Here is a 23,482-nt window from a genome sequence, read left to right on the forward strand (position 1 = left end):
CATTTTTTTAAGGTCAATAGATGTTTATTACAACCATAACAGTTGGGTTATCCTGGTTATGAGATGATGATCTTTATATGCTTCGTAACTCATGGAAGGGAGCCTGTCGAATATTAGTGAAGAAATGGGGTACCGGCACCCATATCCTGACATATTTGCCACAATGCAGAAGGAATTTTGAGTGAATACCATCAAATCCTGCTGCTTTACCTGGTTATATATCCCATACACCTTTTCATAGGTGAACAGGCAAGAGTATCCACTATCCTCTGAACAGCCTTTTATCAGCATTTTTAGGTCATGCTTCACTTGTATAGTGTGAAGGCAGTCTGTAGCTGGTCTTATTCTGATTGTTGAGACAATTTGTGAAGCAACTGTATTTATTCTTTAAGGATCTCGTTATGTTTCATTTGTTTTCCACCCTCTGAGTTTACATAAAAGAGTCCATACTTTTCTGCTCAATCATTTGAGGTCAAGATTTTCTACCATTCCCACCCATTTTTGACAGCAGTTGGTATCAAGGTTATGTAACAGTTTGTCTCCTATTTATTGGTCTTCATTTGAATTTGTATAATTTCTCACTGGCTTCAGACCACCCAGGAACTTACTCCTTCTAATATCCTCTGGGAATAAACTTTTTTCTGTGCTTAATAATTCTATAACCTGCTGAGCACTACCATTACCAAAGTGCCACCAAGAGACAAACTCTTACTACTTGGCTATTTCAACGCCAGAGTTGGTAAAATCTATTGAACTATTTAAAATAGTTTTACTTGAGTCTGCCTTGTCAGTACACCTTATAATGATAGAAAACTATTTATATATTTATTGAACGAATCAACGACTTCCTGCAATTACAGGTTGCCACAACTGACAAAGTAAAGCGTATCAGGATAGAGAATGTTTTATCACATAGATATGTAGCGGTGATATGGATTTTTTAAATTATGGAAGTCCGAACAGGTGAGATTTCAGGATGTGTACAGATTCACGTATGGTGGTGGTAACTATTTTTTCAATGCTGATCATAGGCAGGTTGAACTTCTTCCAGAATTCTATGAACAAAGCAGGTATTGTGCCACGAGCACCAGCCATTAGGCTGGTAATCGGTACTACATTCATGTTTCAGGAAAATCATCCATTCCCTTCATCATTGATGTCAGTTCAAGGAATAAAACAATATATCACTTTTTTTTTCTTACAGTTTAAAGAAGTATTGTATGCTAATTCACCATATTAATGAATAAACTAATGAAATATTATGAAAAGTGTCATTACATAAAATTTTGTTGAATTGAATGAGTATACCTAGATAAATTAAGGTCTTCAATTTTTCTTATTTTTCTTCCTTAAATGATCAACTACTAGTTTATACAATGGTTTATCTTCTGTACGTCTTTCATTTAAACTTGATTCAAAATAATTTTTCTTGTGCAAAATAGGTTTTTAAACTTTCCTAAATATTAATTCAAGGCATACCTCCATTTTGTATCAGTTCCAGAGGGATGTTCTCAGGACCAGGTGCCTTTCTTGGTTTTAGTTGATTGAGTGCTTTGGTGAAGTCTATGTATGTGGGTAGAACTGCCATCCATGGTTGTTGGGGCTGCTGAGGGATATTACGAAGAACTCAGCAACACTGGAGACACAATTTAGAAGCGCAGTGAAATGTTCCTTCCAACGCTCTAAAATTTCTCCATTATCATTTGAAAAAAATTAAAATTCAAAATTGGATCTCAGTACATTCTAGTATTTTGATTGTACTCACCTAAATTTGGTATTCCCATGCACACTGATGCATTGTTTACTAGTTTGTAAAATATCGGTGTTTTAAGAATAATATTTCTTGTAAAAATGGATTAAAATACTGACTTGATCTAGCATCAGGAGGAGGTGCACGTTTAGGGCCGGGCGTCTCAAGGTATTCAGGAGAGGGCTAAAATGGCACGCCGTGATCGGACTGAATTTTACAGAAATCGGGAATCTGGTCATCATCGTCATTACTGTCACCGTCAATTCCATCATTATTCCCGTCACTATCATTACCGTCTTTATCGGAAATTTCATGCATCACTGTCACACCAGTAAGTCGGGTAACATAACCACTGTCGTCATTGTTTGAAAAGTTACTGGCGTTATTATTACTCTCAGTATCATCTGAATCATCGCCTGACTCAATATAATCAAAAATCATCATTCAATGAATCAGTATACTGTACCAAATCGTCATCAATTTCAAACACAATACGAGAACTAGCCGCCATTATTACGAACGCATGGTCTACAAGTACACGCCAAACAGCTGAAATAGAAAAAATCGTAACATCAACACAACATGTCACACAGAGATTCTGGTCGTAGATTTAGGAACTATGTAGTATCTACTACAGAGTGATGGCGACTGGAGCTGCCATCTGTCAGATATGTGCAAACTAGTACGACTTACATAGACAGCTGCAACACAGAGCGCGATCGCGCTCCTGGCACTTTTTGCTAGGCTACAGAGGAGCGCGATCGCGCTCCCCGGCACTCTAAGAGTTAACGACCTGACCAGGCAATATAACTTATATAACACAAGTTATTCTTGCTGCTGCTGAGGAGTCCTTTCCATTGTTTTCAGTGACTTCTCACCGAAAAACTTGTTCCTTGGTGGAACGAAGAATTTGCAGTAGCTATCAAAGAATGCCATTGTGCTCACAAATGCTGTAGTAGGCAGCCTACTGTGGCCAAGTTGACAACATTTAATTCGGCAGAGTAAGAAAGCTTCGTGGGAGAAATATGTGTCGTCTATGACGTCACATACACCGTCATCTCAAGTGTAGACTAAACTTCGACGTATTTTGAGTTTATATGGATTATCTTCATTGCCAGGAATTCCCATTGCATGCAGTGTCGTCACTGAACCACTCTCGGTTGCTAATCATCTAGCGAGTCATTTTGTGGATGTGTATGGCTCCGGGAATTACCATTGTGATTTCCTCACTCTGAAACAGGAGGTAGTACGTCATCTCCTCAGTTTTGCCACTCATGCTTCAGAGGACTATAACGTGCTCTTTACGCCTTGTTACTTTGCAAGGACATGCCTCCTGAATTAGACAGTGTCCATAATCAGATGTTGAAACACCTTAGTGAGGATAGTCTGTTATATCACCTTCGCGTGTTCAACTGAATCTGGATAGAGGGCGAGTTTTCATCTCAGTGGCGAGAGGCCATAGTAATTCCTGTCGTCGAGCCTGACAAGAATCCTAGGTATGCAGGAAGTTACAGACCTATTTGTCTTACTAACTCTTTGTGGAAGCTGTTTGAGAGGAAGGTAAATTGCCGACTTGTGTGGTATTCGGAGAAACAACGACTTTTATCCGAGTACCAGTATAGTTTTCAAGCTGCTCGCTCCACCACTGACCACTTGGTACAGCTGGAGAGATCTATCCAGGATGCATTTCTCTGCAAACAGCATTTGGTGGCTGTTTTCTTTGACTTAGAAAAGGCCTATGACACCACATGGCAATATGATATCCTTCCAGTCTTGCATCATTGGAGATTCCGAGGTAACTTGCCGGTATTTGTTGTGAATTTTTTGTCCCCCCGTCTATTCTGTGTTCGAGTAGGGGGGGGGGGGGCGTATTCACAATACCATGTTCAGGAAAATGGAGTCTTACAAGGATCGGTTCCTAGTGTCACTTTGTTCATGATTGCCATTAACGGTATTGTCGCTGCTGCTGGTTCAGCAGTAATACCGTTGCTATATGTGGACGATTTTGCTCTGCATTATAGCTTGCACAATATGGCAGTCGCAGAGCGACAATTACAGCAAGCTATTAGGAGAGTGGAACAGTGGACTTAAGAACATGGCTTTTGGTTTTCAACCGCAAAGACTTCTGTTGTACACTTTTGCTGGAAGCACACTCTTCACTCACATCCTGAGCTTTATTTATGAAACGTCGCTCTTCTCGTACTTGACACGGATTTCTTGGGCTCCTTTTCAAGCCACACATGTAGCTAAAAGTGCAATGCATTAAGAAGTTGAATATTTTGAAGTTTCTTAGCAGCACTAATTGAGGGGCTTACCACATGGTGCTCCTGCAATTTTATAGGGCACATATTTTATCCAAATTAGACTATGGCAATGCAGCATATGGATCAGCAAGGCAAAGCGTCCTTGCAAAACTGAATAGCATCTACCACAGCAAGGTTAGGTTGGCAACGGGAGCTTTTCGTACAAGTCTTATTGCTAGCCTGCTTGCTGAATCTGGTGTGCCACCTTTACACCTGAGGCGCCAGCAAATGTTCTGTCCTATGCTACAAATTTGCGACATATGCCACTTCACTCAAGTTATTCTTACGTATTTCACCATGGAAACCATCGGCTGTACACTGCTTATCCTTGAGCAGCATGGCCGATTGGAATACACTAGGATAGCAGTCACAGATTGTTTGATGTAGCTTTGGTTCCATGTCACACCCAGCTTGATAGCTGCAGTCGCTTAAGTGCGGTCAGTATCCAGTATTCGGGAGATAGTAGGTTCGAACCCCACTATCGGCAGCCCTGAAAATGGTTTTCCGTGGTTTCCCATTTTCACACCAGGCTAATCTTGTCATCCATTTCGTGAGGGATAGTGGTGGTTTGTTTTATCGCATATAAAGTGTTTCATATTAGTCTTTGTGTTATTGTTCACTACGTTTTAATAATTTGACTCTTTTTTACTTTGTGTTTGTGTATTTTAGATGTTAGGCCCTTTTAAACAACAATCATCATCATCATCATCATCATCATCATTTCTAAATAATCCTGAATTGTGCTTAGAACGTTTGGGATCTTATTCACAGAAATCATTACATTTTTTGTTCTAAATACATTGTTTTGTATTTTTCAAATTATTATTTTTCTTTTTTCCACATCAGGTTGCCCTAAAATATTTAAATCTATATTTTCAAATTAAGAACATTTTTGATACTGAAATTATACTTCATTTATTTCCTTTTCCAGCTGAATTCAAGGAAATTGATGATCTATTTAATAGCCTTCAGAAGACCATTGACAGAAGGCGAATAGAACTTTATGAAGGTTATGCTGCTCCAGTTCAGGTTAGTTAATTTGCAACAGTGTATAATTTATTATGTAAAATGTTACTGCTCTGACCTACAGTACTGCTACTATACATGTATTTTACATCCTTATCAAGGTAAGTCATACTTTCCTTCTATGTTTTCCTTGTCCAGCTTGATATATGTAATATGAACATGTTTAAAGCTATTAAACAATGTATTTTTTGAAATGCTTTTATGTTCAGAAGTCTTTGAGCTTAATGGAACATTTAAGTTTCATTATCAAACCTCTGCTGCCTTTGTGAAAACAGTTGATTTCACAATATGTCAAATTTCATATATGTATTATACTTCAAATTAATGTGGAAAGTGGAAATTTACAATACTGTAGTTACTTATTTCACTCGACTTGTACCAACATAAAATCATACCATTAGAAAACTTTTTCAGTGCATTTAAAACAGTCACTTAGATATTTATCAGATAGCTGCACTGTCTTGTGGATGGGTCAATACATCTGTCAACTGATTTTTGAATGATAGTGATTCTTTCGTGGATAGCGTTGACTGTTTTAATAGTGGACCCTGAACTGAGCATAATGTGTTCATTGTAACATTGTATTTTTTGTTCTAAATACAGTGTTCTATAAAGATATTTGGCATAGTCTATATATATATATATAAAATAACTTGTCCTGACTGACTGACTGACTGATTCATCATCGCTGAGCCAAAACTACTGGACGTAAAAAAAATGAAATTTTGGGGATATATTCATATTAAGATGTAGGTGCTCGCTAAAAGAGGATTTTTGGATATTCCTTCGCTAAGGGGGTGAAAAGAGGGGTGAAATTTTAAAATGAGTGTGTCTATATCTCGAAAGTTTAAAAGTTTACAGATGTAAAAATTGGTATTTAGAATCTTCTTTAAAAATAAGGAAACACGTATTTTTTTGTTTTCAGAAATTCCCAATAGGAGGGGTGAAAAGTGGGGAAAATGGGTTGAAGGCCCTTAATCAGGATACCAGTACTTATATCTCAGAAACTGAAGATATTACAGACCTGAAAATTGGTACTTTTGATCTCTTTTAAAAACAAAGAAACATGTATTTTTTTGTTTTTGGAAAATCCAATTAATGGGAGGGTGAAAAGGGGGTGAATTTTTAAAATGAGTGAATCTATATCTCCAAACTTTTAAATTTTGCAGATGTAAAAATTGGTATTTGGAATCTTCATTAAACATAAAGAAACACGTATTTTTTGTTTTCGGAAAATCGCAATAGGGGGGGTGAAAAAGGGGTTGAATGCCTTTGATGAGGCTACTTATATTTCCGAAACTGAAGATATTGCAGACCTGAAAATTGGTGTTTGGGATCTCCTTTAAAAATAAAGAAACATGTATTTTTTTTGTTTTTGGAAAATCCAATTAATGGGGGGGTTAAAAGGGGGTGATTTTTTAAAATGTGTGTATCTATATCTCAAAACTGTTACAGTTTATAGATGTAAAAATTGGTATTTAGAATCTCCTTTAAAAATAAAGAAACACGTATTCTTTTGTTTTCAGAAAATCTCAATAGGAAGGGTGTAAAAGGGTGAATAATGGGTTGAATGCCTTTAATGAGGCTGCTTATATTTCAGAACCTGAAGATATTACGGACCTGAAAATTGGTATTTGGGATCTACTTTCAATGTAAAGAAACACGTATTTTTTCGTTTTTGGAAAATCCAAATATTGAGTTGTGAAAAGGGGGGTGAATTTTTTAAAATGAATGTGTCTACATCTTAAAACTTTAAAATTTACAGATGTAAAATTTGATAGTTAGAATCTCCTCTAAAAATAAAGGGACACGTATTTTTTTGTTTCCTGTAAATCCCAATAGGAGGGGTGTAAAAGGGTGAAAAATGGGTTGAATGCCTTTAATGAGGATACATATATCTGAGAAACGGAAGATATTACAGAACTGAAAATTTGTATATGGGATCTCCTTTAAAAATAAAGAAACACGTATTTTTTTAGTTTTTGGAAAATCCTATTAATGGCGGTTAAACAGAAGTGACAAATTGGGGTGAATTTTTTGAAAGATTATCTTGGAAACGTAAAATGTTACAGACGTAAAAAGTGGGTGTTTGGAATCTCCTGTAAATGTAAAGAAAGGTGATTTGTTTTTGGAAACTCCACTTAAGGGGAACCCAAAAGGGGTGAAATTTTAAAATGAGAATTTTTACAGTATATCTAAAAAACTTAACATGTTACAGAAGTGAAAAATGGTATTTTTATCTCTATTAAACATAAAGAAACGTGTATTTTTAATTTTCTGAAATACCACTCGGGTGGAGGGGGGGGGGTGAAAGTGACTGAAAATGGTGTTGAATTCTTTTATTTAGGCTACTGATATCTTAAAAATGAAGATGTTACAGACGTGAAATTTGATATTTGCAATCTGCTTTAAAAGTAAAGAAACACGTATTCTCGGAAAATCCAACGAAGCGGGGGGGGGGGGGGGGAGGGGGTGAAAGAATTGAAAAATTAATTGACTTTAATTGTATGAGAATATATACATCTAATAAAAACTAAAGTTGTTACAGACATGAAAATTCGTATTTGGATCTCCCTTAAAAACAAAGAAAAACGCGTTTTGGGGGGAAACCATCTTGGGGGGCGGGAGTGTAAAGGAGTTGAATTCCTTTCATGAGGACACATAAATCAAAAAGTGAAGAAGTTAGAGTCGTGATAATTGGTATTTAGAAGATCCTTCACTATTAAAGAAACAAGTATTTTTTGCGGGAAAATTCACTTGGGGGGGGGGGGGAGTAGTTTGAAATGAAGTGACAAAAGTAAATTATATTTATGGGGATACTTATATCTCAAAACTGAAGGTAATAGACGTGAACATTGGTGTTTGGAATCTCCCTTAAACATAAAGAAACATGCCTTCTTTTAATTTTGGGGGTTGGGGGGGGGGTTGGCAATAAAAACTAACGGCGGTGGGGTGTAAAAGGAGGTGAGACCAATTGATTTTACTGTTCTTAATGTACTTATAAGGATCCTCCGTTGCTCAGGCGGCAGCGCGCCGGCCTCTCACAGCTGGGTTCCGTGGTTCAAATCCCGGTCACTCCATGTGACATTCGTGCTGGACAAAACGGAGGCGGAACAGGTTTTTCTCCGGATACTCCAGTTTTCCCTGTCATCATTCATCCCAGCAACACATAATAGTAATAATAATAAGAAGAAGAATAACATTAATAATAATAATGTTCCGGACCGTCGTCAAATGTGTGGACCACGCTGGAAACGGCTCCTGGACGGGTAATGACTAAGAATGCAGCCGGCCGCGGGTTCAGTGCCGCCAAGGCTCCCAATAAGACACCACACCGGATCTCCTGAAGGATTTTATCCAGATTAAAAATGATTATAGGAATATACGGTATGGCAAAGATTGATGTTGATTCCCATAGGGAATCTGAAATATTTGTCCTGAATGAGTAAATTTATAATACCAATATAAATAGTCCGTTATTGGACATTATAAATTTTCCAGCTAACTCATTCTTGGTTGCCAGCGTTTCGCCCTCGTGTGCTAGGGTGGGCTCATCAGTTGGTACCTAGCACACCTACCAATACGCTGCCGGTGGCTCCAGTTAGCCTACGCAGTGGCCTCCACGGTATGCACTAGCCAGCGTATTGGTAGGTGTGCTAGGTACCAACTGATGAGCCCACCCTAGCACACGAGGGCGAAACGCTGGCAACCAAGAATGAGTTAGCTGGAAAATTTATAATGTCCAATAACGGACCATTTATATTGGTATTATGGCAAAGATTTACGGACCCAACTGACCGGGAAGAATACCTGAGCCTAGCCCGGGAAGTACGAAATCGATTGTTGGAAAGGAAGATTGAAAAATGGGAGGAAACGTGCCGTAATCTAATAGAAAACGAGTCAGATCGGGATTTTGGTGGATTCTCGCTGAAAACGTGTCAGATCGCGAATTTTGGCGGATTATATATCTAAAACAATAAGCATGCAGTTATAAATTTCAGTATAATACCGTAGCGAAGCACGGGTACCATGCTAGTATGAAATAAAATATTGTATGTTACACAGGCAAAATTGATTGACATATTCACTTCAAAATTGTTGTGAAGAATGCAGTCCCTGTGGTATAGGGATAGCGAACCTTCCTCTTACCCAGACGCCCCAGGTTCAGTTCCCGGCTAGTTCTCTCTTTTTTTTTTCCAGGAACGATGGCTGGTTCAAGATCAATTTAGCCTGATGGCTCAGCCGTAAATATCTTAACCCATGCGTAAAACCTCACTTTTTTCCCTTGTAATGTAAATATCTGTTATCTATCACCAAAGTCAGTGATTTGGTTATAGTAATTTATTTTTTAAAGGAACTTGTATCAGCCCTTCTTAAGATTATTCAAAGTTGAGAGAATTATGTATAAAATCCTGTATAAAGCAATGGTAAGATTGTGGGCCCGGGCTGGAAAGCCAAGAATATTGGTCGGGAAGATACTAAGCATTGCATCATAATCTGTGGGCCTTTGCACAGTGGTCGTTTGGTATGCCAAGGCCATCAGGGCTGTCGGGCCATGGGGTCGGTCAGCCTGTTGGTTAGTTGGTTGGTCAGTTGGTCGGTTGTGTTATAAAGAAATGATTACAGTCAGTTATACTGATTTCACTATTGTCTTCTAATTATAAATGAATATACGTCATTGGAGTACTTTTAAGTACCAATGAATGGTCATCCTCAGCTATTGGCTCCCAAGACAGGAACACTTGATGTCTTGCAACTATTACCAACATTGTGGTTACATATTTATGCATAATGTGGCCATATAGTACATAGTATTTGATATGTTTTTTTTTTTTTTTTTTTTTTTCATATTATATTAGAGAGTTAAGAGTGTGTCCTCTAGGTCTGATGTGGTGAAGTTACATGCTTGTTTTGATGTTTGCATATACACTGTACAGCAACTTTATATGAAACACGCTTTTGTTGAGTTTGAGTTAGCACAGTTTTACTCATTTCCATATTTTAATCTCTCTGTTAGGTTTTGGAATACATGTTCATTCATAATATATCTGAGAAAAAATACTTATTTTTTTAATATGTTATTATGTTATAGGAACTGCCTCCACTTATGATATCAGATTCCAATCTCTTCTTTAATTCATCTGATTCACTTCGGACTCCCCCATCAACTCCTGTATATACATCACCGAGCAAGAGAATGGTCTCATCCAATGTAGATGGACCAAGACGTTCACCTATCAGTAAGTGTTTTTATATACTCCTCGAAAATCCTATACAGTAAAACCTCGTTAATTCAAAGTCGTTAGGACTAAAAAATCGAACTTCGAATTACGTGATTTCAAATTAACCGCCAATTCATAATTCAGAAGTGCCAACCTTTGCCGTGTTACAAAATATTCTAAGGCCTGTTATTGCACGCAGTTAACCTTGATTCACCGTTTAAACCTTCCAAATGCCGTGGGAAAAAAAAAAAACCCTATTTCCAAAATGCATCCAAGAAAGTGCATTTAGAGTATTCAAATAATGCACTTGGATAACTCACTGACAAACATAACCTCTCACAACGAAAGAAAGAAAAAATAAAGCATGATTCAAAGACGAGGAGAAATCTATGCTAGCTCCCATGTGCAAGTGCTTTATTCATTGGATTACTGTACTGTATGCATTTTAGATTTACTTGCACAGAAAGTATCCAATGCCCTTATAACATCGTGGCTAATCAAACTTCCCTATGATGAGGGGAGAAAGTCTCTCCCTTCCTTATGCATGACAACACAATACAGTCACTCTATCCTTGTACGATTGCCCACCATGGCACTTCTCTCGTACTTCTGAAATGTAAACACTTGCCGCGTCACAAAGTACTCTAAGACCCATTAATGCATGCAGTCACCTTGATTCACAGTTTAAACCTTTCAAATGCCACGGAAAAAACGATTTCCGAAAGGTAATCAATAAGGTGCATTTACAATGTTCGAATAATGCACTTGGATAAATCACTGACTGTCGTAGATATGACATCGTAACTGGTTAAAATCTTCAATTATTGTGGTTGGTCGTATTTTATTAAGTGCTAAATTATCTTTTTTTAAATGTTAAATATAACTAATACATGGTTTCCCTGTAAATATGTATAACCACAAATACATATTGTGTATAGGTTTAACCTCGAAATCTATATAGACGAAAGCGGTAGAAAACTCTGTAATGTTCATTATACTATAATTTGTTATATATGAAGGGTTCTGGAAACTTACTGTAAGGTTGAAACAGACTTTCAACCTATTAGGTTGTGTTACGTGCATATCGCAAAAATTCAATACTCATCTGTAAGGTTTATTATCCAGATACATGTAGAGACATTAGGAATGTTGGAGAAATTCCCATGTGTATTGGTAAACAGTATGGGAAGTTCTAGTTGGATCCATTACTAGAGTACTCCATTCAACTAGCTGGTCGATCGATGTTTCAAGAGTGTTCCGTTAGAGTGTTGTAAGAACCCTTCCAGAAATCGATAATTCTAGATGGTTGATCAAACAGTACATACATCGAGCCATCAGTCAGTGAGGCGGTGAGTTCAAGAGAGCGTATGTTATAGCATGTGAGTCACTGTTGTTGATATCTGTACTTGTCGGAATTGACTTCAGGGTATTCCGCTGTTAAGTGATGTAGTGTCACTTGCTACTGTGTATAATTGTATGTTGTGACTTACAGTGACAATAAAGTAGTTTACACAAGGAAGTGAACGTTTTCTTGTGTGATTATTTATTTCCATCAGATAAAATCGCATTTGAGAATGATATGACAAACATAACCTCACACAGTGAATGCTGGTTCCCCTATGCAAATGCATTTAAAACTTTTTTTTTTTATTACTCTACTGTTTGCATTTTTAGATGCGTTGTACTTTCACGGAAAATGCCCAACACCCTTAAAACATTGTGGCTTATCGAACTTTCCTATGATGAGGGGAGGAATTCTCTCGCATCCGTGTGCATTGCAACACAGTACAATGACCCCCACACCCTTGTACGATTTCCCGGCTGACACTTTATCCTTTAAAACCATAAGACTGTTTGGGCTCGGCATTGAAAGAAAGCAATGCAGTTTCATCGTCAGTGACAATATTGTTCGGTGCCTATGAATTCATTATATGAGCCACTCTTTTTTGTCATCTGTCGGCATCGCCAGTGTTCGCAGATATTATGGCGTTCCTTAAAACATTGTATACAAAAGAATTCCAAATTCACTCGAACTTAGCAATTATGAAGCACAGTGTAGACACACTGAAGTGTGTGAAACTGCAAAAAGCTACCCTTGCACGCAACCTTGCACGTTCCGGAAGACGTGTTCCATCATGATGCCGATAAATTTTGAATTTAAATTACTCTGTAACATACTGTTGTTTCAAAATGTAAAGGCAGTTTAAAATTAAAAGTCTCAGTTTCGGTAATGGGACCGACATTGTGCTTCGAATTACGAATTATCCGTATTTTGAATTAAACAATTTAAATAACTTGCAAAACCATACCTCATGTTTCCAGGAACGAGAGTTTCTTCGAATTAAGCGGGATTTTGAATTAACCTATTACGAATTATCGAGGTTCTACTGTAGATATTTTACTTCTGACTCTAGATTGGGCTTCAGTGACTTTTAGTGATTGCTTTTTCTTAAATTTGACTTAATCATGGGTTTACCACACTCACTCTAGGGAAGTACTATATAAGCTCTATATAAGTATAGTTTGAAAAAGTTTTCTTGAAGCTATAGTAAATTTATATAGAGTATGATGTGAAAATCATCGACAAGGAAGTGATGTTAGGGAAGAAAAATACCTATTTATTTTTCCTTTTGCGATGTGTAAATTGTTACACTAATTAATGTAAATTTTCGACAATGGGATAGGACTGGAAAAGTAGCAGCAGTGTCTTTATTTAAGGTAGTGTCCTAGCAATTGTCTAGTGTGAAAATCGGAAGGCATGGAAAACCATCTGGGCTGTTGACAGTCAGACTTGAACCCACCATCTCCCAAGGGCAAGGCTACTGTTACACAACCTAGATTGCATATTTAACTGTCTTATGGCCAGTTTCACCAAGCTTCATTTATTAATTTGACGACTGTTTAACTTTGACGATTCGTTTATCGTCCATTTTTGTTTCTTCTGTCTACTTTGACAATCGTAAAACACACCGTCAATTTTGACGTGCCGATTTTCAACCTTCACACATGACGATTCGTTTAAAATGATGTGTCTGTGTTGTAAACACTGCAGTGTTCAGTAGTAGTTGGGAATTACAGATCTCTTTTAAAGTGTTTTAAGCGTTTCGGCATTTTACAGGAAGTGTTCATGCATTTCACAGAACATTATTTAGAAGATCATGAATGTGGGAGACAACTTTGATGCTGAATTACTGTATATAGAATTATTGGAAAATCTGGGACCTGAACATGCAATTCCTGACCTAATGATCTTCTCAATGGATGACTTCAATTTTGTAAGTAGGTACAGACTTTCTAAGAAAGTAGTACTGAAACTTTTAGAGCAAATTGAAAATAGACTGGAATATCTACTAATAGAAACCACCCATTAACACCGATACAACTACTACTTTTAACTCTACGTTTTTATGCTACTGGTTGTTTTCGATTGGTACTAGCAGATGTGAATAGTGTATCTAAATCAACAATTTGTCACTATATTAGGGAAGTTTCTGAAGCAATTGGTTCCTTGAGACCCCTTCACGTGAATTTTCCTGAAGATGATGAAGCTCGTTCAGTTATTCCCGATTTTTATATCATAAGCAACTTCCCTGGAGTAATAGGTGCCATCGACTGTACACATATACCTGTACTGTCTCCTGGTAGACATAATGCAGAAATTTTCCACAACAGAAAGTCCTATTTTCAAGTAATGTACAGACTATTTGTGATGCTAATTTACTAATAAGGAATATTGTTGCTAGATGGCCTGGATTGGTTCATGACAGTTTTATTTTTGATAATTCTGAAATAAGAATGAAATTTGAGACGGGAAGAATCCAAGACGGGCATCTTCTAGGGGATAATGGATATTGACTTACACATTTTCTTCTTACGCCATTCTTAAATCCACAAAGTCAAGGCGAGGAAAACTACAACAGAGCCCATATTAAGACTAGAAACACTGTTGAACGACAATATGGAGTATGGAAAAGGAGATTTTCGGCCTTATCACTGGGTTTAAGAACAACAGTAACAACATGTTTGTCATAGTGGCTACCACTGTGCTACATAATATTGCAATGCAAACAAAGGAAGATGAACCCCTGGAAGATGAAGTACTCAATCACTACCTAGAAGAAAAAAGACGACTTAACAGGAATTATTTAGTCTTTGAGGAAATTAATGTAGGCCTACCTGGCTTAGCTGATCAAAATGGTCCTCCAGTTGTTAACCGGAACAGAATCATTGAAAACCATATCCATTAAGACACTGCTTTAAAAGTGGAATAAATTTAAAACACGCGAGTTCTGTATCACCAATATTATATAAACTAGCACACACTTTATTGTTCTCTATAGCATACAATAGGCAATATTTAATGTGACTGTATGTTTGTTACTAATAGGTCATTGGTTAATGTTACCTAAGTTTATAGGTTAATAAATTTATACATTATTATTATTATTATTATTATTATTATTATTATTATTATTATTATTATTAAATTTAGTCTATTGTTTCTTCAAATAAAAAGAAATTTTGCCTCTAGCACTGCACTTCTCAGTTTTTCATTTTCTTGCTTAATTTTTTCGGTTTCTTTTTTTGTGTGTATTCTTTTTTCATGTGTATATTGTAGAGATGATATCAAATGTAGAATAATTATCAAATCATCATCTGGCATCACTCCACATACAGAATATATGTTTGCTGAGACTATAATTAACCTTAAAAAAGTATTTATAGGAGTTGTCTATAAACCACCAAATGTTACTAACATCTCTGACCTTGAATCTGACCTTCTCAAACTAGTACCAATCTATGAGCATATACTACTTCTTGGTGACTTTAACTCAAATATCTTAGCCCTGACTGGCAAATCAGAACGAATCAGCAACCTACTTACCTCCATCGACATGACGATCTTACCACTAGATGCAACTAATCATGTTCATACACTTAGATATACAAGCCATACTGGAATTGACCTCCTGTTTACAAATAGCCTGCATAAAGTTCTTAAGTACGACCAATTTCCTGTACTTGGCATCTCAACTCATGACTTAATTTACCTGTGCTACTCTCTACGTGTACCAAAATACAAAGCTAAATACATTAGTTATAGGGATCTGAAAAATATCGATATACAACAACTCCAAAATGTTGCGTACAGTTTACCTTGGGAAGATATAAAGTAGTTGCACGACACAGACATGAAAGTGATAAGATTTAACTCTCTACTCATAGGACTATATGACAAGCATGCTCCAGTTAGGCAAGCTAGAGTCACTCGCTCGCCTGCATCTTGGTTAACAAACAATATAAAAGTAACTATGCCTCGCTGTGACGCAATGTTCCGCCGATACAAGGAAACAAATAATTAACTAGATTTTGAACAGTATCGTCTTTTACGTAACAGAACAAAGCAATTAATTCACAATAGCAAATTTAATCATATTAAATCTGTAACAAGGAACTTAAATGCACGTGAAACCTGGAACGAACTTCGAGCTATGGGAGTTGGAAAATGCAAAGAGCCACATGTGCCGACTATATCTCTTGATACACTTAACTCTCACTTCGTAACTAACCCAATAAAGGAATCTCAACCTCAAAATCATATCAATCTAAATAAAATAATCAGTGACCCTACAGAAAACGAACACAATTTCTCTTTTCGCCCTGTCAGTGTAAATGATGTAAAGCATATTTTGAATTCAGTTAAGTCACAAGCTAAAGGAGCAGATAACATCCCAATAGGCTTTATAAAAAGAAGTATTGGCGCAGTCCTACCAATTATTACCCACATTGTAAATTACTGTCTCACCACAGGGACGTTTCCAACTGCATGGAAGGATGCTCTTGTAACCTCAATATTAAAGCATACCGGTACCACAGCAAATGCGCCATCTGATTACCGACCGATTTTGATTCTTCCCCCTCTCTCGAAAGTTCTTGAACAAGTTGTACACGAACAGCTAGTAGAATTCTTAACCAGACATTCTCTTTTTGACCCATTGCAATCTGACTTTAGAAAGGGACACAGTACTATGACTGCACTTCTTCGGGTAACAGGTGACATAAGACTAGCAATGGACAAACGGCAGGTGACGATACTGACACTCGTTGACTTTAGTAGTGCGTTCGACACGGTAAATATAGACATACTATTATCCAAGCTACGCTCTCTGCATATCGGCCTGACAGCCCTTAATGCTTTAAGTCATACCTTACAAATCGTTGCAAGTGCGTAGTGGTAAACAATCAAAGATCCCAGTGGGCTGTAAAATCATTTGGTGTCCCTCAAGGGTCTGTTCTAGGGCCCTTACTGTTCATCTTGCATATTAATGAAATATCTTCCACACTTCAGTATTGCAACTACCACTTATATGCTGATAATTTGCAGATATACAAACACATCACTACACACAATTTACATGAAACAATTCAGCATATTAATTAGGATATTGAAAGGCTTTACCGTCTATGCTAAAAACAACTGCTTACTCTTAAATCCTCATAAAACACAAAGTATTATCATAGGAAACTCTCAATTATTACATGTAATACGCTGTATAATCCTCCTCCAATCATAATCAGTGACATTGCTGTACCATACCTTAAAAATGTACCTAATCTTGGAATCTCCATCAATGAGAATCTAACCTGGAATGAACACGTAACAAAAGTATGTAGAAAGGTTCATGCTGCTCTATATCCCCTGAAATGTCACAAGGATTCTTTTCCACAAAAACTTAAGTTTAATCCAAGCACTACTGTTTCCAATTTTAGACTACTGTGATACGGTACTAGTCAATCTAATGCTGAACAAGCTTTGAGACTTCAGCGAGCACAAAACTCATGCATACGATATGCCTTCCAACTGCGACATGACGCTCAAGTTACATCATATTTCAAAACATTGGGATGGCTACGCATAAATGAACGAAGAAATTTTCACTTAATGACACTTGTTTAAAGTGATCTCGATGAACACTCCTACTTACCTCTCTTCTAATTTTCGTTTCCTTTCCACATTCTATGAAATTAGTACCCGTTCTGGTTCCCTACTTGAAATTCCACTAAGTACTTTTGTACAACTGTTTCTCATACTTAATTTGGTAATGTGTATTAATAATATGTATTAATTTGTGCATGTCAACTACTAACCAGGTACCTGATTTTTTGCCTTGAGGTGATAATTTGACTGATGATGCCCTCAATGAAGGGCGAAACATGTCTCAAGTGGAATCAATAATAAATTCCTAATTTGTAAAATTTTTATGTATTGAATAGGTGATAAAACAAACCTTTTAGCATCCTACATTCAGTATCTTCAATACGGATAACAATGATTTTTATCACTTGCAAATCCCTACTGGCCAGCCAGCCGAGTCACTCGCGAAACGTAAACAAACGAGACGTTCTCCCTGTCATAAATTAAGAGATAAGCGAGATAAGGACTTGAGGTATGATTTAAAAATAACGTCGATATCCAAATACCATTTGCTTCGCTTTAACCACGCCATGCCAAGTCAATAACAAAGACGGTGGGCAGCGACCGACTTTTTTGTGTACACATTTCTGCCTTTGTTTTTGAACTACAGAACGTTTCTTTTTAATTTGATGATCCATTGTACATCCTTCTGCACTTGTTCTTGTTTGAACTAAGATCCCCACGCACGAGCATGAACTCACGAACCACACAAACAAAATACACTTGCCCTCAAGAATTGTACATATGTCACTTGTATTTATTTAATCGCTATTATACATACTACTGACAAAATGAGCACTACACTGCATGCGACTGTCTGGAAATGTTAAAAGCGCATGTTTGGGAGATTACTACCGGTACTTCAGCCAGCCAGCCGAGTCATGCGTGAAACCAAAATTGAAGGAGACTTTCTTTAAGAACTAAGCAAGATAAGAACTTCAGGATTGTTTTAAAAGTAACTTCCATATCTGAAGTCCATTTGCCTTGCTTTGATACCCCATGCAAATTCAATAGGAAAGACGCTGGCCAGCAACTGACTTTTTCGTGCTTGCACATAAAAATCCCTGAATATGACTGAAAATAAACGCATATACTGCATTTTGTTATCATTTCAATTTAAAAATAAACTTATCTACATCGAGCTAAAATGTTTCTTTACCAGCAGTTCTATGCAATGAAGATTTTGCATTTGGTGTAACTTTCCATTATATAACCACTTTCACACTAAATTTTTTTTTACATTTATTTTGTTAACGGCATCAAATGCGCCTTGAAATTCGTATATAACACGATATTCACCCATTTTAACCGATAACATTCTGATTTATGGATATTTTGCAAACCTGCTGTATTAGACTAGGACAGCGCTACCCGCAAACCATGGGAGAAGGAAAGAGACGGAAATGTCCCATTACTGCTGTACTGCATTTTAAGGTTGAAAAGCTCTGTAGAGTTGTTTGTATACAGTTGTTTGTTGTCTCTCGTTTACAAGTTTTGTTTCAGAAATTGTGTATAATAATTTAGATTCAGTAACTAGTGGTAAGAAGTGTGTTCCAGAAAATGAGTAATGTGTTTAAAAACCACAATCTAACTTTAGGGACTAAAATCAGACTTCTACACTGATATGTATTTTCTGTTCTTTTATATGGTGTAGAGCCATGGACCTTAAATAAAAACACAGAGAAGAAGCTGGAAGCCTTTGAAACATGGCTTTATAGGCGGATCCTGAGAATATCTTGGACCCAGAGAATTACAAACGTGGAAGTAATGAGCAGGATGAACACAACACCTCAGTTGATCAAGATAGTGAAATGCCGAAAGCTGCAGTATCTGGGACATACAATGCGCAACACAGATAGATACAACCTACTCCAAAAAATACTCCAGGGGAAAATCAACAGCAAAAGAGGTCCTGGAAGAAGAAGAATATCTTGGCTTGACAATCTTAGACGCTGGTGCAATATGTCATCAGTTGAACTGTTCCGCGCTGCCACAAACAAGACGAAAATAGTCATCATGATCGCCAGCATCCGAAACGGATAGGCACAGAGAGAAGAAGAAGAACTAGTGGTATGTCAGATCAAACAAATAATTTGTCCATCTTTCGAAAAAAAACTGATAAAAGATTTCTGATGAAATGGTAGGGTACCCATTTTCTGGAAAAACAGGGAAAACAAGGAAAGCCCAGGGAAAAAAATGCAGAAAGATATACAGGGAAAACAGGGAAATCCCTTGTCACATCCAAATTAGGCTTTCTGTCTCTATTCCGGCCCCGCGGTGTAGGGAGCAATGCGTCTGCCTGTCACCCGGCGGCCTTGGGTTCGATTCCCAGCTGGGTCAGGGGTTTTTAATTGTAAATGATTAATATCCCTGGTCTGGGGACTTGGTGTTTGTGTCGTCCTTAATGTTCCTTTCCTCACATTCAACACTTTACACTTCCGCAATTACAATTATATGCAGGTTCATATCATATGGTGCAAGTAGTAGCAAAAGATCTACAGAGGTCGACGTCTCGAACAAATATCATAACAAATATATATAATAAAAAAGCTTTCTGTCTAAGACTGGACCCAAACAGAATGATGAGGGAGACTGATATGTAGAATAATACACCACTGAAAGTTAAACTATATCATTAAAATGCTCTTAACTTCTAATGTTCCTTTTAAAATGCCCAGTTTTTTAAATGTACTCATGTAATTTACATAATGTAGAGGTGCTAATTAATATGGATTGCCCATAATTATTATGGATTTTGCCTTGCTATTAAGGAAAAATGGTTAGAGGAAAGCAAAATTATCACAGAAAAATTGTGCATAGGAAGGAATGTGTGAATGGTGCTTCTTTCTATGCACAATAGTTGACCAGCATTCATATTTGAACAACACTTCTGTCTTCTAGAAGACTTGGTATTTTATTCCTGAGTTTCAAAACACTGACCCATATGCTTCTGTTTAGAAATGGCACGCTTGCTCATGCCAATTTCAAGAATAAGCTCCCAGTTGAACAACACAGACGTTAGTTTGAAAAGTGGTTGACTGATGGCTTGCTGTGATTAATGTAGTTCATTTTTGTTGGTTCTAGTGTTTCTGCGATTACTGCTAACCCACTTCACAGATTGGCACTTTATGATAAAGTGTAGCTTGTATGACTTATGATACATTTATTTCAAGTTCTTTTGAACACACACATACATGTCTTGTAAGTGTTCATGCAAAATATGTTAGAAAATGATGATACTCGAGCGCCACTCTTAAACACCATATTCCACTAAATTTAATTCAGGGAAAAGACAAGGAAAATAGATTTAGGTTACTAGCGGGCTCCCTAAATAGAAAGCATCGACTGTAACAGTGCATCAGATGTAAATGTGCCATTTAATGTTAGTGTCCTGATAAGCTGAGTACATCATCAGTGAACAGATGGAAATTACACTGGTGAATCCAGTCAAAAGTACTCCTCCAGTAACATAGATAGATAGATTTCTTTATCATCAAATGTTATTTACCCAATTATAGATGATTCTAAACGACGTGCATAAGCAGAAACATATCAGGAGGAAGAAGAAGATAGATGATCCAATAAAACATTATACAGTAGAGTCTCGATTATCCGACGTAAACGGGACCTGGAGTGGGTCGGATCACCGAAAATGTCGGATAATACAGAATAACTTTGAAAATCAACTGAAACAAACAGGAAGGCTAAAATAATGACATGTTTTACTCTATTTATTGAATTACCAATTCAATTGTACAGTACATGCAGTATCAAACGAAAACATTACAGATGTCTTAAGAAAAGAAACTTTTCTCCACAGATATTAAGCTACCTAATACCGTACCGTTTTTGCCACCGATCACGCCACCCAGCACTGGCAGGAAAATTAGGGTCCCCTTCATTAAACTCCTTCTGAAAATACACAGCCTTTTCCTGCAGAATGGTGCCAGATATTGGCAGGCCTTTTCCCGGTGTTGAGATACCAAAGAAATAGTGCTTCACTTACTTTTTCGTACTGACATTTTTTTCATTGTTTTTCTCTGCTCTGGTAAAGCACAACTTTTCAATTTCTTCCCTCTGTTTTTTCCAGTCTCCCACTGTAACACGCCCAACACCATAATCTGAAGCCACATTTTGAAGAATTTCCCCTTTGTCCAGTCTCTTTAATGCACTCAATTTGTGTTCCATAGAAACAGTCACTTTCTTCCATTTACTCGCCATACTCACAGAGGATATGAAAACTATAACATCCGCACCCAACCAATGCTACATTGACTGAAGACTCACTGCACCTGTCCTTGAGAAAAACCCAGTCCTACCGCCAGCGTTCAGGCCAGTGCTTGTCCCATGGTCGCACCCTCCACAGCGGGTGTGCCTGAATTTAGTCTCCACCAAAAGTTGAAATTAAGTCTAACAGTGTCGGATAACACGGAATGTCGGATAAGCGAAGGTCGGATGAGCGAGACTCTACTGTATACTGTACAAGAACTACATTTTAAATAACTAAAACTAATTTCCTAAAATAATTATCAAGTTTAAACTAAATCTAGAGACCTTTATTTATATACACATATTTACAACATCTTAAATAAATAAAAACAAGTTTCCTTAAATAATTGCCATGATTAAACTAAATCTAGAGACATTTATATACACATATTTACAGTATATATTTTACAGAGTGTAAGGGGTATTTTGTGGAACCAAGATGTCCCAAAGAAATGTAAGAAAGTATTATATTCAACCTATTATGAACCCATACTAACCTATGCAGCTGGATCACGGATTACAACAAAGCAAGAGGAGAGTAGAATACAGGCAGCAGAGATGAGATTCCCAAGAGGTATCAAGGGCAAGACCAGAAAGGATAGAATTAGAAATGAAGAGATAAGGAAAAGGATAAGAATCTTGAAACTTCAAGACAGAATAGAAACAACACAAAGCTACAGTGGTATGGGCATATGATGAGAATGGGAGAAGAGAGAGTGCCAATAAAAGTTTTCTCAGGTTAGTTAACGGGAAAGAGACCACGAGGAAGACCCCGAAAAAGGTGGACAGATTCAGTGTAGGAGTGCATAGAGAAGAGGGAAGGACGACCAGAAGATGTACTTAAAAAACGAGAAGAGTGGTGGAGAGACAGGCAGCGATGGAGGTCCTTGATTCACAACCCGACCCAGGAAGCTGGAAATGGGAAATGAAGATGATGATGATTTATATATTTTACAGAGGGGACCTTACATTCTTGAGGTCGTTAGGGCATGTCTAATTGTAGACGGGGGCAAGTGAAAATGGCCTGTTGACTCACCCTCCTCATTCAGTGATTTTAGTGCCCTCAGCAGCCATAAGTTTGCCCAAGCCACATTTCTCACCTTTCCCTGGTGTTGTGGCGAGGAACTTGTAATGGAATCAACTCTAGCAATGTTCAGCAATTCACTCTATTTGTCAGACACTTATAAAGAAAGAGGGCATTGGCACTTCTGTGGTGTGAGTGAAATGTCCTCATACCCATAGTCTCACAAAAAGACTCATAATCGGATGAGGAGAGAGAAACCCCCAAAGTTTTGTATTAAATACTGCTGAAAAAATAGCCACACCTTGCGACAGTATTCTAAGGATGGCCTGATTAGAGTGCAAAACAAAGTTATCAGAGTTCTAGGAGAAACATATTCGGCAGAGTTTCTTTTCAGAAAGTCAAGTAATTTAAACCATTTCCTAGAAATCTTGTCTAAATGTTTCTCGAAGGAACGGCTGTAACAGTTTGAAAGTGTCACATCAAGATCATTTATTTCATTCACAGGAGCTATTTGAAAATTGTATAAATGATATAGGTAATTTACTGGCTCCAACTTATATGAAAATGTAGTTGCATTGCATTTTGAAGTATTCAAGCCAAGTAGCCACTTTTTACATTAGTTGCTTAGGAGGTGTAAGTCACACTGTAGCAACTTACAGTCCAACTCACTATTTACCACCTTAAAGATCTTCAGATCATCAGCATAGAAAAGGCAATTACTGTGTTGTATAAATGTTATGTATGAATATGACAAAGAAAAGGGGACCCAGTAGAGAGCCTTGGGGGACACCGGAAGTATTTAACATAATACCATCAGATTTTACTATGCGAACTCTGTTAGTGAGATACCTTCTAAAATACTCCAAAGCACTTCCTCCTATCCCGTATGCTGACAATTTTATGAGCAGAGCA

General features: G+C 37.3%; 1 protein-coding gene across 1 annotated transcript in view; it reads left to right on the forward strand.

Annotated features, from left to right (window-relative positions):
* egg (eggless) overlaps nt 1–23,482 on the forward strand; it is a 351,731-nt gene that overhangs the window by 43,385 nt on the left and 284,864 nt on the right. The window contains exons 5-6 of the mRNA XM_068226657.1: nt 4,985–5,082; nt 10,172–10,319. Of these exons, the coding sequence (XP_068082758.1) occupies nt 4,985–5,082; nt 10,172–10,319 (246 nt within the window). The remainder of the gene's footprint in view (nt 1–4,984; nt 5,083–10,171; nt 10,320–23,482) is intronic.

This window comes from Anabrus simplex, chromosome 1, assembly GCF_040414725.1.
Source record: "Anabrus simplex isolate iqAnaSimp1 chromosome 1, ASM4041472v1, whole genome shotgun sequence".
Classification (NCBI taxonomy): Eukaryota; Metazoa; Arthropoda; class Insecta; order Orthoptera; family Tettigoniidae; genus Anabrus; species Anabrus simplex.